This window comes from Ictidomys tridecemlineatus, chromosome 4 (genome assembly GCF_052094955.1).
Source record: "Ictidomys tridecemlineatus isolate mIctTri1 chromosome 4, mIctTri1.hap1, whole genome shotgun sequence".
NCBI lineage: Eukaryota > Metazoa > Chordata > Mammalia > Rodentia > Sciuridae > Ictidomys > Ictidomys tridecemlineatus.
The window spans coordinates 160,841,357-160,863,314 of NC_135480.1; the positions used below are offsets into that span (position 1 = coordinate 160,841,357).

At 35.7% G+C, this 21,958-nt stretch overlaps 1 protein-coding gene across 6 annotated transcripts in view; it reads left to right on the forward strand.

Annotated features, from left to right (window-relative positions):
* The window catches only part of Dennd4c (DENN domain containing 4C), a 101,694-nt gene that overhangs the window by 10,280 nt on the left and 69,456 nt on the right, over window positions 1-21,958 (forward strand). For 5 of the 6 annotated variants that reach the window (XM_078047689.1, XM_013363189.4, XM_040285842.2 and 2 more), the window contains 4 exons: window positions 5,467-5,788; window positions 12,654-12,906; window positions 14,886-14,955; window positions 17,112-17,281. In XM_078047689.1, the coding sequence (XP_077903815.1) occupies window positions 5,484-5,788; window positions 12,654-12,906; window positions 14,886-14,955; window positions 17,112-17,281 (798 nt within the window). In that variant the 5' untranslated portion in view covers window positions 5,467-5,483. Of the gene's footprint in view, window positions 1-5,466; window positions 5,789-12,653; window positions 12,907-14,885; window positions 14,956-15,460; window positions 15,579-17,111; window positions 17,282-21,958 lie in introns of those variants that run through there. The other variant, XM_021733685.3, reaches the window with a different exon arrangement.

The following is a 21,958-nucleotide window of genomic DNA, read 5'->3' on the forward strand; positions in this document are numbered from 1 at the left end:
GTGCATCACCTCAACCAGCTTTTTTTTTTTAATAACTTAATTTCATTTATTTATATATGGTGCTGAGTATCCAACCCAGGGCCTTGCATGTGTGAGGTGAGCACTTTACCACTGAGCCATAACCCCAGCCCCTCACCCAGCTTTTTTCTAATGTTTTAAAAGTTAGAGATTTACACAGAAAAACTGACTTCTGACTTTTCTTAAAAAGACAAAAAGGAAGTTCTGTTTTTTCCAAGTTCATGTGGCAGTTAACTACTGGATGGACCCTAGTGGCAGTGATTGCCTGTGCTCACAGGGTTATTATATCCTATTGGCATTTGTGGTTGCAACCTTTTCTAAAGCACTCCTTTGCAGAATTTCCAGTGGTAGGTATGACAGTAAGAATTACTTTGGTTTGTGATGAGAAAGAGGAATTCATATCATCTGAAATGACTATTTTTTAGGTTCCCTGACCAGCTGGTGTAACTGACCTTAATAATGTTCTCTAAAAGGAATGATCAAGTCCCTGTTCTAAATTGTTTAATGTAGCAAATAACTTTAATAAAACTGTACTTTGTGGTTTAAACAAAATCCATTATTCATTTTGCATGGTTTGTTACACTGAGGAACAGACAGGCATTTTTGAAGTTTAAAAAATATATTTTTATTACAATGAGAAGAATTGTGTGACCTATATTGAGTATTGTAAATTGAAGTTAATAATTTTTTTGATGCTAATGAATTTATTTATTGGAATGTATGCCTTTCCGACTAGTAAGGTGACATGAACTTGATTATGAAAGATTATCTTCATTATAGTTGGAAAATGAATTAATTATTAAACTATATATCTAAGCTGATTTTACATATAATTTTTTCTTTCTTTTTTTGTTTTTGAGAGAGAGAGAGAGAGAGAATTTTAATATTTTATTTTTTTAGTTTTCGGTGGACACAGCATCTTTCTTGGTATGTGGTGCTGAGGATCGAACCTGGGGCGCACGCATGCAAGGCGAGCACGCTACCGCTTGAGCCACATCCCCAGCCCCAATTTTACATATAATTTTTTCTTCAAAAGCTTTTGTTAATACAAAGTGTTGGCATGGATGTAGAGAATGCAGAAACTTTGTATACCTAGGTAGGAATATAGTTTGGGATAGTCATTATGGAAGACATTATGGAGAGTCTCCAAGAAAATTAAAAATAGAACTATCATATGATCCAGCAATTTCTCTTCTAGTCTGCATCTGAAGGAAATGACATCAGTATCTTGAAGCTATATCTGTACTCCCAAGTGTATTGTAGCATTTTTCAAGTCAAGATATGGAAATAACTTAGTGTCCAATGGTAGATGAAAGGATAAGGAAAGTATGAGATATATACACTTACACATATGTACCATGGAATAACATTCATCCATAAAAAGAATAGAATCCTATCACTTGCATCAACATGGATAGCCCTAAAAAAATAAGTCACATACGGAAAGACAGATAACTCATGTTTACACTGTACTATGAAAAAAAAGAAACCACTGAATTCATAAAATTAGAGAACACAATAGTGGTTACTAGAAGCTGAGGAGTATAGTGGAGAAAAGGAGTTGGGAGAGATAGGTGAATGGAGTATAAAATCATCCCCAGGGACTGGGAGTGTAGTTCAGTGGTAAAGTGACTGCCTAGCATGGATGAAGCTCTGGCTTTAATCCCTAGCACTTAAAAAAAAAAAAAAAAATCACAGCTTGACTGGAAGAATAAATTCTGGTATCCTGTTACATAAAAGGATAATTATAGTCAATAATATTGTATTGTATGATTCAAAATAGCTCCAAAGAGAGAATTTTCAATGGTGTATATGTGTGGGTACTGGGGATTAAACCCAGAGGCACTTAACTCCTGAGCCATGTCCCTAACCTTTTTTATTTTCCATTTTGAGATAGGGTATCACAAAGTTGCTTAGGGCCTAAGTTGTTGAGGCTGGTTTTGAACTTGTGTTGATCCTCCTGCTTTAGCCTCCTTAGCTGCTAGAATTATATGTGTGCGCCACCATTCCCTGCTCAATGTTCTTCTCACAAAGAAAGAAGTGATAAATGTTGGAGAAGATGGATAAACCTAAATATCCTGAGCTGGTCATTACTGAGTACAGAAATGTTCTGAAACATCACACTGTACCCCATGAAAGTGTACAATTATTATCTGTCAGTTAAAAAAATATATGGTGTAGCTGGGCATGGTAGTATGTACTTGTAATCCCAGCATTTGGGAGGCTATGGCAGGAGGATCGAAAGTTAGAAGCCAACTTGGGTCTTCAAACTGAAACCCTGTCTACAAACAAAACAAAACAAAACAAAACAAAAGTATAATGGAATATTTTTTTATTTAGCTGTAAAGACAAGGAAATCCTGTCACTTGTGATAATATAGAAAACCCTGTAGGGGCTTGGTGTGGTGGTTCATGTCTGTAATCCCAGCGGCTGGGAGGTGGGGCTGAAGTAGGAGGATTGCAAATTCAAGGCCAGTTTTAGCAATTTAGAGAGGGTCTAAGCTACTTAGTGTGGCCATATCTCAAAATAAAAATAAAAAGGGCTGGGGATGTGGTTCCGTGGTTAAGTGCCCCTGGGTTCAATCTCTGGAAAGGGGAAAAAGAAACACACACACACACACACACACACACACACACACACACACACACACACACACACACCCACACCAAAAAGAAAACCCTATAGAACATTACCCTAAGTGAAATAAGCCAGACACTTACAAATATTTTACTGTCTCACTTAAATGTGTGGCATCTAAACTCAGAATAGAGATTACCAGGGGTTGTTGCCAGTCCCTGAAGAGGAGAATGGAAATGAGGAGATGTTGGTCAAAGTGTGTAAACTTTCAGTTATAAGGTTAATAAGTCCTGGGGATGTATGTAACCATGATGACTATATTTACTAATATGTTTTTGTTTCTTTGAAATTTGATAAGCAGATTTTAAAGTGCCCTTATCCCCTTATATACAAAGGGTAATTATGAGTGTTGATGAATGTGTTAGTTAATTTGACTATGTTATTATCTGTGTACCACTAATGTTTACAATCAACATTTTCTCAAACTTATTTTAGAATAATCTAAGGATATTATATATATATTTATGTAATAAAATTAATAAATCTGAAATATAAAAAGTTTTTAATGCAGACTCCTTTTTATAAAGAGTAAAGGATAATTTTTACATCACTCTATTCTACTTTTTTGTTACTTCATATAGGTGGAATCATATCGTGTTTGTATTTTTGTGACTGTCTTATTTCATTTTGCATAATGTTCTCAAAGTTAATCCATGTTGTAGCATGTGTCAGAATTCTATACATTTTACACTGTATGTTTGTGCCACCTCTTGGCTCTTGTGAATAATGTTGTGTGACTAATGATCTCAAGCATCTTATTATGGCCATTTATATCTCTTCTTTGGTTACCATTTTCCCTGAATATGTACTGGATGGACTAGCCTGTCTGACAAGGCAAGAAAAAGAAGTAAAAGGTATATACATTGGAAAGAAAGAAGGAAAAAATTATCTTTATTCACATATACATTATTGTCTATATAAATAAAATATGATGGACCCTAAAAAAAATTCTGGAGTTTCTGATCAATACAAAAAATTCAAATGCGTTTTTGCATAATAGCAGGGAATGAATGGAAATTGATTTTAAAAGAAAACAATAGCATTTATAATAGCATTTAAATTAGAGATAAATCTGATAAAAGGGGTATGTATGTTTGAGTTTAATCAGCTTTCCATTACTGTAACAAAAATACCTGAGATAATCAAGTTAGGAAAAAGATTTATTTTTGTTTATAGTTTCAGAAGTTTTAGTCCATGGTCATTTGGTCCAGTTGCATTGAGCCTGTGGTAGCACAGCACATTATGGCAGGAGATCATTGCAGAAAAGGCCTGTTCTCATGACAGTCAGGAAACAGAGAGAGACAGAAGGGATCAGTATTTCAATATTCCTTTCAAGGGAATTTCTCAGTAAGCTAACTTCCTTCCACTAGGTCTTACTTTTTTGGAAGTGGTTACTAGAGATTGAACTCAGGGGTACTCCATCACTGAGCTACAATTCCATCCTTTTTTATGTTGGAGACCGGATCTGAATAAGTTGTGCAGGCTTATCTTCAACCAGTAATCCTCAGCCTTCTGAGTAGCTGGGATTACATATGTGTACCACTGTGCCTGGCAGGCCCCACTTCTTAAAGGTGCTATACTTTATACTATATACAAAAGTAAACTCGAAATGGATTATAGATCTGGGCCTGAGGTTGTGGCTCAGCTGTAGAGCACTTGTCTAGCATGTGCTAGGCGCTGGATTTGATCCTCAGCACCACATAAAAATAAATAAATAAAATAAAGGTATTGTGTCCAACTAAAAAATATTTTTAAAAATGGATTATAGATCTACATGTGAAACCTAAAATTATAGAACTCTTACAAGAAAATGTAGTAGAAAACCTTTGTCATCTTGGATTATATAATTTGAATCACACATAAAAGAACGCATTATTAAAATTGGCCTTATGGCACATGCTTGTAATCCCATCTAGTCAGAGGATGAGGCAGGAGAATTGCAAGTTCCTGGCTAGACTAGGTAACTTAGCAAGACCCTGTATCAAAATGAAATTGTGGATGTAGCTCAGTTGTAGTGCACTGTGGACAGCTCTGGATTCAATTTCTCAGTAATTGCAAAAAGAAAAGAGAGAAAAGACCCACATTGATAATTTGCTCTTTATTAAAAAAAAAAAAATCGGGCTGGGGATGTGGCTCAAGCGGTAGCGCGCTCGCCTGGCATGCGTGCGGCCCAGGTTCGATCCTCAGTACCACATACAAAGATGTTGTGTCCGCCGAGAACTAAAAAATAAGTATTAAAAAATTCTCATCTCTCTCTCTCTCTCTCTTTCTCTCTCTCTCAAAAAAAAAAAAGATTATGTCCACCTAAAAAATAAATATTTAAAAAAAATCTGCTTCTTTTGAGAAGACAAGCCACAGACTTGGAAAAAATATTTGCAAAACATAGGCCAGATATATGACTTTTTAAAATACTCTGAATATAGTTCATTAAGTGCATTTTGCTTAAGGGAAAGCACGCATCTCTGAAAGTTTGATAGTTCTTTTTTTGGAAGGGTGGGTATTGAGGATTGAACTCAGGGACACTTTATCACTGAGCTACATCCTCAGCCCTTTTTATTTTTTATTAGTGAGATAAGGTGTTGCTAAGTTGCTTAGGGCTTTGCTAAGTTGCTGAGGCTGGTTTTGAGCTTGCAATCTTCCTGCCTCAGCCTCCTGAGTCATTAGGATTACAGATGCGCCATTGTGCCCAGCTCTGACAGTTTAATTGGGAAGTATGGAAGCTGATTATTGTTAACTCGAAGATATTTTAATGTTTAGTGAGTCATGATAAAGTATATTATTTAATTGGTGCATATTCTCCCTCTCTTTTAGGAAGTAGAATAGCAGCCATGATCGAAGACAAAGGACCAAGAGTGACAGACTACTTTGTTGTGGCAGGTCTCACTGATACATCTACTCTTTTGGATCAAGAGATAAATCGTTTAGATACTAAGTCAACAGGACCTAAAGCTCCAATTACAGACATTGCCATTATCATCAAATCAGCTGGGGAAACAGTACCTGAAGGTTACACCTGTGTTGAAGCCACTCCATCAGCTCTCCAAGCAAACTTGAACTATGGAAGTCTAAAAAGTCCAGAACTTTTCTTGTGTTATAAGAGAGGAAGAGATAAACCACCCCTTACAGATATTGGGTATGGTAACTTTTCTTTTACTATGGTGAGGTGGAATAAAATTAATTTAAGGTACATGTAGCAGAAATTCAAAATCCTTGATGGTTTTATTATTATCTGTTACTTTAGTAACAAGTATATTCATATATTACACACACACTTATATATATGTGTATATAAAAAATACCCTTACTGAATTTGTTTGCATTGCAATTGAATTGTTAGAATTTTCTTTCAAATATTGAGCCAGGTGCAGTGGTGTAGTGCCAGCAATTTGTTAGGCCAAGGCAAGAGGATCACAAGTTCAAACCTGATCTGGGCAATTTAGTGAGATCTTGTCTCAAAAATTAAAAGTGCTGATGATAGTGGGGTAGCTCAGTTACAGGGTGCTACTAAATCTAATCCCTGGTACCGCAAAAGAAAAGAAAAGAAAACAAGAATATTGAAAGCAGTAGACCTTGAAACATGAATTCAATTCTATTGTAAGCTTATTAATCACAAAAGAATAAAAATAAAATAATAAAAGACACTATATTTTTAAGAACCTTACTTGAAGTTTTATTAAGCTCTGAACTCAATTAACAAAGGAGCACTCTTGCTTTAAAACGTGTACTTGTGGGATGGGGATGTGGCTCATTGGTAGAGTGCTTGACAAGCATGCACAAAGTCCTGGGTTTGAGCCCAGTACAGCAAAAGCAAAACACAAAAGAACAACAACAATACACACACACATACAAAAAAAAGGAAAAGAAAAATACAATTGTGCTGTTTGGCTTTTAGTGCTGGGAGGAGAGTAACACAGCTTAGGAGTGCAGGTATCATGAAGTATTTAAAAACTATATAGTTCACAGTCAGTGAAGAATATTTGTGTGAAAGCCTATAAAGGCATCTTTTTCCAAAAAATTGTCTACATTGATTCTTTTGTAAAAATGATGTGCTTTTAGAATATTTATAGTACTTTACCATATATGCATGTCATGTATTAAGGTGTTTTATTCATTATAGTTGCCATTAGTAAAGTAGACATTTTAGATAATAGAGAACATCCTGACAAGTATTTTAGGATCAGGTTATCTGTTTAGACCTAATGTGTTTTTCACGGTGATTTCATTTGAACTATAGATCAATTGGAGGATATCGCCATGTTTACATTATTAACTTGTCCAGCCTAAGAACATGGAATGACTTAACTAAAATGACTAAAACTAAAGAAAACTTTAGTTTTTCTTTAGTTTCTTTTGGCAATAATTTGTGGGTTTCAGTGTACATATCTTTTTTTCTTTGGTAGCAGGGATCGAACCCAGAGTGCTTAATCACTGATCCACATTTCCCACCCTTTTTATTTTAGGGTCTCACTAAGTTGTTTAGGACCTCACTAAGTTGCTTAGACCCCACTAAGTTGCTGAGGCTGGCTTTGAACTTTCCATTCTCCTGTCTCAGCCTCCTGAACTGCTGGGATTATAGGCGTGCACCACTATGCCTGGTTCAGTGTATATGTCTTTTATTTCTTGATTACTTTTTACTAGCTGCCTCGCGCATGTAATCTCAGCTGCTTGGAAGGATGACACAGGAGGAATGCAAGTTTGAGGCAAACCTGGGTAACTTACTGAGACCCTGTCTCAAAATATAAAATAAAAAGGGCAAGGGAATGTAGCTCAGTGTCCCTGGGTTCCATTCCCAGTAAAAAGCAAAATAAAATAAATATAAGATCATGTCAACTGCAAACACAAGTAGTCTTACCTTCCCCCCCCCCCCCCAGTTTGGATACTTGTCTAATCACTGTGACTAGAACTTGTAGTATAGTGTTCAACTTCAGTGGTGAAAGTAGACATATTATCTCATTCATCTTCTATGGAAAGATTTTAGTTGTTTACCATGATATTAATGGTATTATTTCAGAAGTAATACCATTTATCATATTGAAGTTTTCTGAGAGGTTTTGATTGTGAAGGTTTGTTGGATTTTGTCAGATACTCTTGTTTGTCAATAGAGATAATTATGCCATTTCCCCCTTTGTTCTATTACGGATTTTTAAAAAACAATTTCAATTTCCTTTAATCTAACCATATACCCCAACTAAAAATGATTAATTCCTTACTATCATCACATATCTAAATTTCCCTGAACCATTAATTTTATTTTTAAACGATTGATTGCAAGTAGGTTCCCCCGCTCCCCTTAGTACTATGGCTCAAATCCATTGGTGTTCTACCACTGTGCTAAGTTCTCAGCCTCCCCCCCCCCTCTCCCGTGGGCGGTGGGGCACCAGGGATTGAACTCAGGGGCTCTCAACCACTAAGCCATGTCTCCAGCCCTATTTTTTAAAATTTTATTTAGAGATAGGATCTGAGTTGCTTAACACTGGGCCTTTGCTAAGGCTGGCTTTAACCTATGATCCTCCTGCCTCAGCCTTCTAAGCTTCTGGGTTTACAGGCATGCACCACTGCATTCGGCTCAGCCTTTTTCATTTTTGCTTGGTACTAAGGCTTGAACTTAACATTTGCTCTACTACTGAGCCATATCCCCTGGTCTTTTTATTTTTTATTTTGAGATGGGGTCTCGTTAATTTGCCCAGGCTGGCTTTGAACTTACTATCCTTCTGCCTCAGCTTCCCGAGTCCCTGGGATCATATATGTGTGCCACCATGTCTGTCTAGTTTCAGATAATAATAGGTAGCAAGCAGTAGTATTTGACTACCACTTGTTATGCTTATCATCCTCTTCACTGCAGTAGAGCTCTGATGAAATTTTTGTGAGGTCCTCATTGTGTTAATATTTCCAAATCCAAAGGATTCTTTTTCTTTTTCCTTTTGATGCTGGGTATTGAACTCAGGGCCTTATGCTTGCAAGGCAAACACTCTACCAACTGAGTATATCCAAGCCCTCCAAAGGATTCTTTTTATAAGTTGATATTAAGTTCGTCTTTATGCAGTATCCATTTAAATATATAGTATTGCCCACTCTGTTTAGCTTTTGTGTTTCTTCTTTAGGTCAATACCAGTACCACAAAAAAAGGTGACTGGATTGGCTTTTTTTTTTTTTAAGAGAGAGAGAGAGAATTTTTAAATATTTATTTTTTAGTTTTCGGCGGTCATAACATCTTTGTTTGTATGTGGTGCTGAGGATATAACCTGGGCTGCAGGCATGCCAGGCGAGCACGCTACCGCTTGAGCCACATCCCCAGCCTTGAATTGGCTTTTAATGGGAAGGTCTTTTCCTCAAGAAAGGGAAAAGGAAGTTTGAATGGGTATGAATACCTTATTAGTTGATTGCCTCTGCCAGGTGTCATGGTGCACAGATGTATTCTCGGTGGCTTGGGAGGCTAGGGCAGGAGGATTACAAGTTCAAAGCCAGTCTCAGCAATTTAGAGAGGCCCTAAACAACTTAGTGAAACACTGTCTCACAATATAAATAAAAATGTCTCACACATAAATAAAAAATAAAAAGGGCTGAGGATGTAGCTCAATTGGTTAAGTGCCCTGGGTTCAATTCCAGTACCAAAAAAAAATTTCTTTTTAGCTGGTGTTTTTTTGTAATGAAGAGCCTTCCTATTTTCTCTCAATTTTGTAGTTTGGCGAATAATTGAGTTTTTGTGGATTTTTTTATGTGATAAAAATCAGTTACAATCTTAACTCTGTTCAAACTATCCCAGATTTGGCCAGTAAAACCTTTTCAAGCTGACCGCTGTATAGAGCAAAATCTGTATTTATGTGTCTTCATTGCTTTTGAGGTATCTTCTGGTCCTTTTTAGTGGATAAGTATAGGAAATATTTTACAAATATGTGCATATATTTAAAATAATGAGTTCACATTAATATTCCAAATTTAAATTTAACATTGAAGACCTTTTTCTTAACTTGTTTTGAATTGAGCCTTGTTTCTCTTAAACCAAAAATCTTAGGGCTGGGGATATAGTTCAGTTGGTCAAGTGCTTGGCTTGCATGCACAAGGTCCTGGGTTGGATCCCTGGCACCAAAAACACAAACAAAAACCCTGAAAATCTTGGTTCCCAATAACATGATGTTACTTATTGCTTTATTTATTATATATAATGTAATTTCAAGATTACAACACTATTACTGCCAATAGTAAGCCTGTTTACCAAGATCCTTTCCTATAGACTGTACTCCAGTAAGCCTTTATGGAGTACTGTGTTAAAAAATTATATGAAATAGTTTTTTAGTGGTTACATTACCAGTTTAGTATTTATGTATGTTTCATTTTTTTTTTGCCACTGAGTATTGAACCCAGATTGTTTCACCCCTGAGCTACCTCCCCAGCCCTTTCTATTTTTAAATTATCTTTTGGTACCAGGGATTGAACCCAGGGGCACTTTATCATTGAGCCACATCCCTAGCCCTTTTTATTATTTTATTGAGATAGAATCTTGCTGAATTGCTTAGAGATTCATTAAATTGCTAAGGCTGACCTGGAACTTATGATCCTCCTGCCTCAGCCCTCTGAGCTGCCAGAATATTGGTGTACACCATCATGTCTGGCTGTCGTTTTAATTATAGCCAAACCATTGGATGTGAAGTTATATTTTATTGTAGTTTTGATTTGCACTTTCTTGATGGCTAATATGTTGGGCATCTTTCAAGTGCTTTTGGTTACTTGTAGATCTTTTGTTTTGTTTGGAACTGAGGTTTGAACCCAGGGGTGCTTTACCACTGAGCTACATCCCTAGCCCCTTTAAAAAAATTATTTTGAGACTGGTCTCCCCGAGTTTCTTAGGGCCTTGCTAAGTTGTTGAGGGTGACCTCGAATTTGTGGTCCTCCTGCCTCAGCTTCCCAAGTCTCAGTGATTATAGGTGTGTGCCACTGTGCTCAGATTGCATATCTTCTTTGGACAAATGTCTTGATATTTTTTGCCCACTTTTTTTTTTTTTACATTTTATTCACATTTATTTTTTGCTTTTAGTGTGCTCACAGAAAATTAGAACACCTTAAGCAGGAATTTAACAGCAAATTTTGTAAGCAGAGTTATGTTCGATCTCTAAGGCAAATTGGTTAAAGCTTCTCTAGTATTTACAAAACATGATAGACAAGATGCTACACAAAACCGTTGCATCTAAAGGTTTTTTTGTTTTTGTTTTTTTTCCTTTACTCTCAAAGACAACTAGAAGAGAAAGCATTATCTGCTGTAATCAGAAACATACCACAGTATAAACAGTAACCATTCCACTTATCACAGCTTGGTTGAGTTTAAAATTTGTGTTTAAAAGGTCCAAGGTGACTGTGGTTTTACAAAAATTAGCAGGGTGGAAAGTTGCAAACTTAATGTGCTTCTGGATATCAAGATTTGTTTTTATACAATAGTCACAGTTAAAAACACCCTGCTGTTTTTTTGCCCACTTTAAAAAAAACAGTTTACTTTAAAATAATTTTAATTTTACACCATTGCAAGGATAATATAGTTCCCATATGCCTTCCTAGAACATATGTCCCTTTAAAATTTCATTGTTTTTATATTGAGTTATATAAGTTCTTTATACATTCAGAAAGAATTCCGCAAATGCTTTCTCACTTTCTTGATGGCATCCATTTTTTTGTAGTACTGGGGATTGAACCTGTGTGTCTGCTACTCTTAGCTACATCCCCAGACCTTTTAAAAATTTTATTTTGAGACACAGTCTTACTAAATTGCCAGGGTTGTTCTGTAATTTGTGATCCTCCTCTCTCGGCCTCCAAAGTAACTGTAATTATAGTAGCGCCACCATGTGCAATTGAATATTTATAATTTTGATGATGTGTGTTCACTTTACTTTTCTTGTTGCTTGTGCAAAGGTTTCACAGGGTCACTAAGCCTTAGTCCTAGTTTTTTCCTAAGAGTTTTAAAATTTTTAGTTCTTATAATTAAGTATTTGATGCTGCTGGGCATGGTGTCACATGCCTGTGATGGGAGGCTGAACAATAGGGATCCCAAGTTTGCAGATAACTTGGACAATTAGTGAGACCCTCTGGGAAAAAAAGTAATTGTTGACAGATTTTGAGTTTTTTGGGGTATACAGTAGTTTAAGGAAGAGAGGCCCAAATTCATACTGCTACATATAGATATCCAATTGTTCCAATACTGTTTGGTTGAAAAGACTGTTTTTTCCTCATTAAATTGACTTGACAATCTTTTTGAAACAAATGGACTGTAAATATTAAGAGCTTAATTTGGGGCTCTTCATTTGGTTGCATTGATCTGTCTGTCTGTTCCTATTGTCAGTGACACATTATTCTGATTACTGTAGATCCATAGTGAGTTTTGAAGCAGAGAAGTATGACTCTTCTAACTTTGTTTTTTTTCCGATTGCTTGCACTATACTGGGACTCACACATTTTTCATAGGAACTTTTTGATCAGACTTCACTTTCTAGAAGAAAAAACAGTAACAAAACAATAATAAAAGCAGCTGGGACTTTATATAGGAATCACATTGAGTTTGTAATCTATTTGGAAAGTTCATCTATGTTACCAATATTGTCTTTTTATTCATAAACATGGGTTTTATAAGTTTTTAATTTCTTGAAAACATTATTTAATTTTTTTCAAAGTGTTTAAAGGTAAAAAATCGACAAGAATTATGAAATTTTTGTGAAAACTAGTGAACTTTTGATAAAATTTCTAGGAATTAATTTTGAATATTAATTGTGCTATCCTTTTTTCATATATCTTGTGATAAAAGTTAAGTTGTTCAATCCTGTTTATACTTCTTAAATGCTAGATTTTGAAAAATAATTCAGAGATTTATAATTCTTAAAGCAATAATCTTAGTTTTATTTTGAAAATAAGATTTGACTAACAATAGGAGAAATCAAATTTTTGTTTGCTTCAAAAAAAGAAAACCAGCATTAACCTGAAATCTATCTTTGTCTCTCTCTCTCCACCCTGCCATGCAGAGTTATATATGAAGGGAAAGAAAGACTTATTCCAGGATGTGAAGTGATCCAAGCCACGCCCTATGGTCGCTGTGCCAATGTCAACAATAGTTCAACTACTTCACAAAGAATCTTTATCACTTATCGAAGGGCTCCTCTAATTCGACCCCAGAATTCCTTGGCAGTTACTGATATCTGTGTCATTGTAACCAGCAAAGGAGAAACCCCTCCTCATACCTTCTGCAAAGTTGACAAAAACTTAAATTGTGGAATGGTAAGAGTAGTCATTTCACTTTCAAAGTTTCATTTGAAAACAAACCCAAAAGGGATACTTTTTGAACTTCTTACTGTTAGGTGTCCCTAGTTATTTTCATGTTTTTATGTTTCTGTTTTTATTCTTTTCAACTCTTTAATTTTTATGATTCATAATCATAATGTTTTATTAGATAATTTAGAATAAATTCAGAATTAATATCCAGAAAAAAAAAAGCATACTTTTAAGTCAGAGATTTTTACTTACGATTATTTTTGGGTAAATCCTAATATTGTCTGTGTTACATTAATACATAGATTTTATTAGCTTTTGGGTTTTAGTCCTGTCTTCACAGAAAAATTTCAGAGAGAGTGGGTGAGAGATCCCTTTACATTATTTATTTTAAATATTGTGAGTCTATCTATCTGTCTGCCTGACTGTCTATGCTCTACCACTGAGCAATAGCCGTAGCTACCCACTGCCCCCACCTGCTCCTTTTATAAATTTGGGGACAGAGTCTCACTAGGTTGCTGAGACTGGCGTCGTACTTGCAGTCGTCATACTTGCGGTCTTCCTGTCTCAGCCACCTGAGTTGCTGGGATTATAGATGTGTGCCATTGTGGTTTGGCTAATTTATTTTACTTACTTATTCATTTAGTACTGGAGATTTAACCCTGCAGCACTTTACCACTGAGCTACATTCCCAGCCTTTTTTATTATTTTGAGACAGGATCTTGCTAAATTGCTGAGGCTGGCCTCAAACTTGCAGTCTTCCTGCCACAACTTCTTGATTCACTGGGATTATAGGCATGCGCCTTTGTGCCCAGCAACATATTTGTTTTTTAAAAGGACTTGACTCAAGTGAAGAAGAAAATTGGACTCGCACACATTCCCCCCACCCGCTTTTTTTTGGTGGTGTTGGGAATTTAACCTAGAGATGTTCTGAGTTACACTCCCAGACCTTTTTTATTTTTGAGACAGGTTCTTGCTAAGTTGCAAAGGCTGACTTTATATCTGAGATCCTCTTACCTTAGCCTCCTGAGTTGCTGGAATAATAGGTGTGTGCCACTGTTCCTGGCTACATATACGTTTGATTTATGGTTTTATAATACTAAAATTAAAACTGTTAGCATTTTTTAAAGAAATTATTTTTGGGTGTTTTAATTTTTTTTGGTGCATTATAATTATATAGTGGGATTCAGTTTTACATATATATATGTGTGTGTGTGTATATATATATGTATATACACATATATATGTACATAATATAGTTTGGTCAGTTTTGTTCAGGTCAGATTTATTTTGAAAAAAAGTTACAGGTCAATTAATATTGGCTTAATATGATATGGGCAGAAATGATGTGCATTTGACTGTTAGTTAAGATGGGAAGTGATATCCTCATAACATCCATTGACCCAAGTCTTGCCTAGCTTGGGTTTTTTTTTTTTTTTTTTTTTTTAAATTTTTAATATTTATTTTTTAGTTCTTGGCGGACACAACATCTTTGTTGGTATGTGGTGCTGAGGATCGAACCCGGGCCGCACGCATGCCAGGCGAGCGCGCTACCGCTTGAGCCACATCCCCAGCCCTAGCTTGGGTTTTAATACCTACTTCACTTTGTGCTGTCTCTTTCAAGTGGAGACAGTCTCTGAATCATTGCAAAATTGTAAACTTTTTGTAATTGCACTGTTTTTACTCTTTTTTTTTTTTAGTTTTGTCTGTAGACTTTTGCTATGTTTTATGCTATTTAGTCTATTCAATACACACATTTATAAAAATAGATTTGTTTATTGGTATTGAGTATTGAATCTAGGACCTCACACATTCTAAGCATGTATTCTACCACTGAGCTTTATCCCTTTCCCTATAAATATAAGTTTTAAATTGACTCTTCTAACTAACCAAAGTTTTTAGATTTTGAATCTTTAGATTCAAGAAAATCAGTTTCTGTTCACTTTTTTTTTTTTTTGTCTTTTGTAAATCTTATTCATGTTTTACAGTGGGGTTCCAGTGTATTTCTATGTTACAAGAAGTCTGTGCCTGCTTCAAATGCAATAGCATATAAAGCTGGTAAGTGAATTGAAGATTTGTCTCTATTATTATAGTTACAGGTGCACATTAGCATTTGGCTAGAAGAGACAAAGTATATCCCCTTATGTAGTTTGTGGAATTGATCTATTCATAAAATTGAATTACCTATAATTTTAGCATATACAATTTCTTAAATGCATTACGTACCACAAGATAATGCTCCTCTCTCACACAAAAATATGCTAATTAAGTTTAAACTTTTTTTTATAGCAAGCATTATGTGGAATAAATATTAAAGCTTTCAGTCTATACTAATAGAGTTAACAATTTAATGGGAAACTGCTTACTCTCTGACCTTTTATATTTTGGCAATCAGGAAGGTGTCAAACTGCATCTTTACTTCTTATATTTCCTTCTCTTATCTTTGTGTGTCTTATTTGAAACCACATGTTACTTGCCATGAAAAGTGGACTTGCTTCCTTTCTTGTTGCAAAGAATCAGCTATATGGAGGAGAGGAGGGCCTGAGAAACTTTTCTGCCATGAAGTTTTTGAGAAATCTATCGCCACATTCTTACTGCACAGTAAAGTGTCAAGGGCTGTAAAGATTTAAGTGTGACCTCTTCATCCCACTGGTATGGTGGGATAAAAACTGAAAATACAGGTATGCTCCAGTTGTAAATAGAAGAACTACTGGAATACTTCTTTGTGAAAAGAAGCAGTGCCAATTACTTTTTAATCATGCACAGTTTTTGAAATGGAGTCTACTTCAGGGGTGTCAGGCATATCCATATTTGAAAATTTGATTGTCCTCATAAAAACATTCATACTAATGAATCAAACAATTTAATTGATACTATAAAAATAAAGGCAACAACTGTAAAATTCAGTGTGATCTTAAAATATGTAACTGCTAATGATTGTTGTAATGTGTTGATTGTACATAATTCCCTAGAATGTTTTTTTTTTTGTGGGGAGAGGGTTTCACTTAAAAAACAACAAACAAAATCACTAGCTGGGTATGGTGGTACATGCCTATAAACCAGCAACTTGGGAGGCTGAGGCAGGTAGATTGTAAGGTTTAGGCTAGCCTCAGCAATTTAGCAAGACCCTGAGCAACTTAGTGAGACCCTGTCTCAAAATAAAAAAATAAAATAAAAAGAGCTGAGGATGTAGCTCAATGGGAAAGTGCCTTTGAGTTCAATTCCTAGTACCCCCTCCCCCCAAAAAAAATTGTTGAAAGAAACTGTGAAAGTATTTAGATACTTGATATCAGGGACATTTATTTTAGAATACAGAGTTTTGGAGACTGGATATGAACTCAAAAGTCTGGTAGTGATTTTCAGATTTTTAACTTAGAAGTTGTTAAATTAGAGGCTAATTAATGATGGCATGTAGCTACTTTGTTTGGTTCTCTCAGTGCTCCCTGCTCCTGCTTTCTGGGTCTCACATACTCTGTACTCAGTGTCAGGGATTTCTGTTTTGTTTACTTTTCATGTTGCATGCCTTTTGCACTGCTTCTCCCTCATGAGTGTAGGAGCTATGATAATTTCTGTTGCCTTGGCATTATTTCATAACACTTGTACCTTCCCTGAATTTTTTTCTGAAGACTAACTGAAATAGTAAATTTTCCTATAACTTTCTTACCATTTTTTTCCCAAGGTGTTGATGTATGTAGAAAAAAACCACATTTACGATTGTGATTAAGATTGAAAAGTCTTGACTAGTATATTTAATACATTTCCATGTTATAATTTACTATAAATCCATGGGTAAAATTTAAAGGGTAAATTTGTTAGCTTATTTTAATTTCTGTCATAGCAAGAGAAAAATTGATTTTGAGCTGGGTGTGGTGGTGCATGCCTGTAATCCCAGTGGCTTGGGAGGCTGAGGCAGAGGATTCTAACTTCAAGGCCAGCCTCAGCAAATTAATGAGGCCCTAAACAACCTAGTGAGACCCTGTCTCAAAATAAAAAATAAAAAAGGGCTGGGTACATGGCTTAGTTGTTAAGTACTCCTGGATTCAGCTGTTGGTTGAGAGTTTTCCCAGTTACCCCCCTCCCCCAAATTGATTTTGAAATTTTATAGATATTTCCATGAAATTTGGTATTAAAATATCTTGTTAATACATATTATGTATAGTTTATTGAAAAGTGACTTTCAAAGAAAATTTATCATTACCTCCTTTTCCCAAAAGGTTTAATTTTTAGGTATCCAGAAGATGACTATGAATCCTTTCCACTCTCAGAATCTGTACCTCTTTTCTGCCTTCCTATGGGAGCCACTATTGAATGTTGGGATCCTCAAACCAAATATCCACTTCCAGTTTTTTCAACTTTTGTCCTGACAGGTTCTTCAGCTGAAAAGGTATATTTTTGTCTTGTTGATGAACTCTATTTTGTCCATGTTTCTTATTCTAGTGGTTAATATGATGTAAGCTTTGGATATTAGCATTATTTAAACAAAATGACACTTAAATTGCTGGACACAGTGGGGCTCACCTGTAATCCCAGCAGCTTGGGAGGCTGAGGATGGGGAGGATGGAGAATTCAAAGCCAGCTTCAGAAAAAGCGAGGCACTAAGCAATTCAGTGAGACCCTGTCTCTAAATAAAATACAAAATAGGGCTGGGGATATGACTCAAGTGAGTTCAATCCCCTTTTCCCAAAAAAACACAAAAAACAAAAAACACAAACATTTAAATGTATGTTATAATGCCCAATGTGAGTACCCTCATGTAATGTCCATGCTAATACCCCTGGAGTTTCTGAGGCTTTCTGGAGAAACCATTCAAAAAATAAGAAGGGTTTGTGATGCAGCTCAATGGTATAGTGTCACTGAGTTCAGTCTCTAGTACAGCAAAAAGGAAAAAAAAAAAAAAAGCCCTAAAAGCAAAAGTTAGTGAATGGATTAAACAACAGATCAGACATAACTAAAGGAAGAATAAGTGATATGGAATATAGATGTTTTTAAATGTGGCACAATAAAACAGTAAAACATAAAAGGAATTTGGCGATGTGGCAGAGAGAATCAGAAGGTTCAGTAAGTATTTAATGAGTTGCAAAAGGAGAGACTAGAAAAGAAAAAGGCAACACTTTAAGAGCTGTTGGTTGAGAGTTTTCCAAAGTTGATGGAAAGTTGTCTTTAAAGGTACACTTTGAATTTTTAGCAGAAAAATTAATAAATAAGTAAACTCACTCCTTTATGATAGTAAAACTATATATAAACTAATACATAAAATATATAATATTCTAAAAAACTATATATAAAACTAGTACACCAAAGACAGAAGAGCAAAGAAACAGGATATTGTCTTATATAAAATATGTATTGCATAAATCAGTAATATTGACATAAAATGATAGATTAAAATAAAGGAGACTGGGTGCTGTGGTGTTTGCCTGTGATCCCAGTGACTCTGGAGACTGAGGCAGGATGATATTAAGTTTGAGGTCAACCTCAGCTACTTAGTAAGATCCTGTTTCCAAGTAAAAAAAAGTTGGGGGAGAGGTGGCTGGGGATATTGCTCAGTGGTAGAGAACCACTGGGTTCAATCCATAGTACTACCAGAGAGAGGGGGTGGGAGGGGCGGGCAGGCCAATACAAAACAGATAACAGCTGGGGTTGTGGCTTAGAGGTAGAGCGCTCATCTACCATGCGTGAGTCACTGGATTTGATCCTCAGCACCCCATAAAAATAAAATAAAGATATTGTGTCCACCTATAACTAAAAAATAAATATTAAAAAAAGCAGATAACAGTGGAAATTGAAAACTTTCTTAGGAAAGTTGATAAAGAAGCAATTTTATTGAAAAAACATATCTCACCATAGATGACTCATGTGGATCAACAGAATTTATATGTGGTCTCATGTTGTAACTTTATGACCTTTATATTAAAGATAAAATATCTCTCATAAAGATCAGTGCTGTGTTAACTGCATTACCTATAACTAAATTAACTTGTTAGCTTAATGATCATTTATGTTTCTCATTTAAAGTTGTTAATATAACTGAAAATTTAAAAATCTTTAAATACCTAAAAGTTGTCTGGCTGGGTGAGGTGGTGCATGCCTGTAATCCTTGTTAACTTGGGAGACTGAGGTAGGAGGATCACAATTTCTAGGTCAGCATCAGCAATTTAGTGAGACCCTCAGTTTTGTGTTGCTGTGACTGAAATATCTGACAAGAACAATTTAGAGCAGGGAACATTTATTTGGGGCTCCTGATTTCAGAGGTCCAGTCCAGTCCATAGGTGGTCAAGTCCATTGCTCTGTGCCCAAGTGAGACAATGTGATTATATGCTTGCTTTCTTTTTTTTTTTTTTTTTTTATTACCAGGGATTGAACCAGGGGTGCTTAACCACTGAGCCACATCTCCAGCTTTTTTTTTTTTTTTTCTTATAAAGAAAGCAAAACTGGGGCTGGGGTTATAGCTCAGAGGTGGAGTGCGCTTACCCGCATGCGTGAGGCCCTGGGTTCAATCCTCAAGCACCACATTAAATAAATAAATAAATAAAAATAAAGACACTAAAAAATAAAAAGGCTCCTTTGTCTTAAAAAAAAAAGAAAGAAAAGAAAAGAAAAGAAAGCAAGCATAAGTTGCTGAGGTTGACTTTGAACTCTGTGATCCTCCTCCTCAGTTTCCTGAGCCTCTGGGATTATAGGTATGTGCCACAGTGCACCATGTGATTACATGGTCAATTACTAATAACATTTATGAAGTATAGAGAGAAGGACTGATTAGTTTGGAGGAGGGGATGGGTATGATGTTAGAAATGCTTTACAAAGTATTCACAAAATACCTTAGCAGTATTTTGAAGAATAGATCAGGAGGAAGCACCAAAGTATGACAGTATGTACAAAGGTACAAAATAATGAAATAATACCTATGCCTCTTACTGTATATAGTTCTGTATTATTAAATAGGAATTGAGAACATTATGCCAGTCACATGGACTGGGATGTATCACCTGTAATGGGGAGCTTTTGATGGATCAAATTATTAACTCAGCAGGTCTATGGTCACTAAAATACTCCTCACTGAGACCAGTTAGTATTTACTGTAGTGCTTGTTTTTTTAATGTAAATTTTAAAAATTTATATATGATAGCAGAATGCATTATAATTCTTATTACATATATACAGCACAATTTTTTATATCTCTGGTTATATACACAGTATATTCACACCAATTTGTGTCTTCATACCTATACTTTCTATAGTAATGATCATCACATTCCATCATCATTAATAATCCCATGCCCCTCCCTTCCCCTCCAAACCCCCTGCCCTATGTAGAGTTGGTCTATTCCTCTCATGCTCCCCTCCCTATCCCACTATGAATCAACCTCCTTATATCAAAGAAAACATTTGGTATTTGGTTTTTTGGGATTGGCTAATTTCACTTAGCATTATCTTCTCTAACTCCAACCATTTACCTGCAAATGCCATTTTTATTGCTGAGTAATATTCCATTATGTATATATGCCACATTTTTTTTTATCCACTCATCTATTGAAGGGCATCTAGGTTGGTTCCACAGTTTAGCTATTGTGAATTGTTGCAGTGCTTACTTTGAGATGTGGTGAGTCAAAATGGAGTTGAAAGTTTCTAGCTTAAAGACTGGGTAACTTGAGACTGGGTAATATGCTGTCACTGAGTGAGATTGGAAACACTGGAAAAAGTGTGTATGCAATGAATTCACTTTTGAAAATGTTTTATGTTGCCTATGGGACTTTCAGGTACAGGTATTGTCATGTTATTTAGAAATAGAAGTTTGGAGTTAAGAAAGTAGAGATAAAGGTTTGTGTTTTGTTAGTTCAACTGTTAAATTCCTGAAGTTGGGTATGTTAGTGTATGCTTGTAATCTTAGCTACCAGGGAGGGTAAGGCATGAGGATCCCAAGTTGAAGGCCAGCTTCACCCCCTATCTCAAAAGAAAAAATAAAACGGGCTAGGGATTTAGTGCCCCTGGGTTCAATCCCCAGTACCAAAAAAACAGAAAACAAAAACATCAAAACCTTCAAAGGATGAAATTTCCAAATAAAATTAAAACCTTGGGGAGTGCCAGTATTTAAGTGTTGGGTAATAGAATTGAATGCAGTGTTGGATCAAAAAAAGAGGCCACAAAGATACTAAAAGAAGCCAAGCACAGTGGTGCATGCCTAAAATCCCAGAAGCTCAGAAGGCTGAGACAGAAGGATCATGAGTTCAAAGCCAGCCTCAGCAACAGCAAGGTGCTAAGCAACTCAGTGAGACCTTGTCTTTAATAAAATACCAAAAATTGGATTGGGGATGTGGCCCAGTGGTTGAGTGCCCCTGAGTTCATTTCCAGGTACTCCCCCCAGCCCCCAAAATACCTAAAGAATATAGTTTCAAAACAGAGGAATGTTAGCTGTACTTTGTTATAGAGAGATCAAAAAAATTTAAGCCCTGAAAGTCATTGGGATCTTGATTAGAAATGTTTTAATGGAAAAGAAGGTAGATTGTAGTAGATAGAGGTGAAAAAATAGAGGTACTTTGTTTAATAACAAAGATGCCAAGAGGTGCTTGACCAAATGATCTTAGAAAGAAAGTAATTAAAACCATCTAAGGGCCCTTAGGTTAAAAGAAAATAAAGGGATAAAGGGACTGTAAAAAGTGTAGATGTGATTGATGTGTGTGTGTGTGTGAGTGTGTGTGTGTGTATACATGTGCATACATATATGATATATAAAATTTAACCCAAGGCTAAAGTGATGAAGCCCTTGCCTAGCATGTGCAAGCCCCTGGGTTCAAACCCCAGCATCACAAAAGGTAAAGAAATGAACAATAGAACAAATACACACATACAGATATACAAAACTCAAAATATATCAAAGACCTCAACTTGAGAACTGTAAGTATAAACTCTTAGAAGAAAGCATAGAGAAAAATCTTAATGACACTGGTTTTGCTGGTGATATCTATTATGGCATGAAAAGCAAAATTTGGGCAAAAGAAAAAGTGGATAAATTGGACTTCAACAAAATTAATAACACTTTTTCCCATCTAGGAACACTATCAAG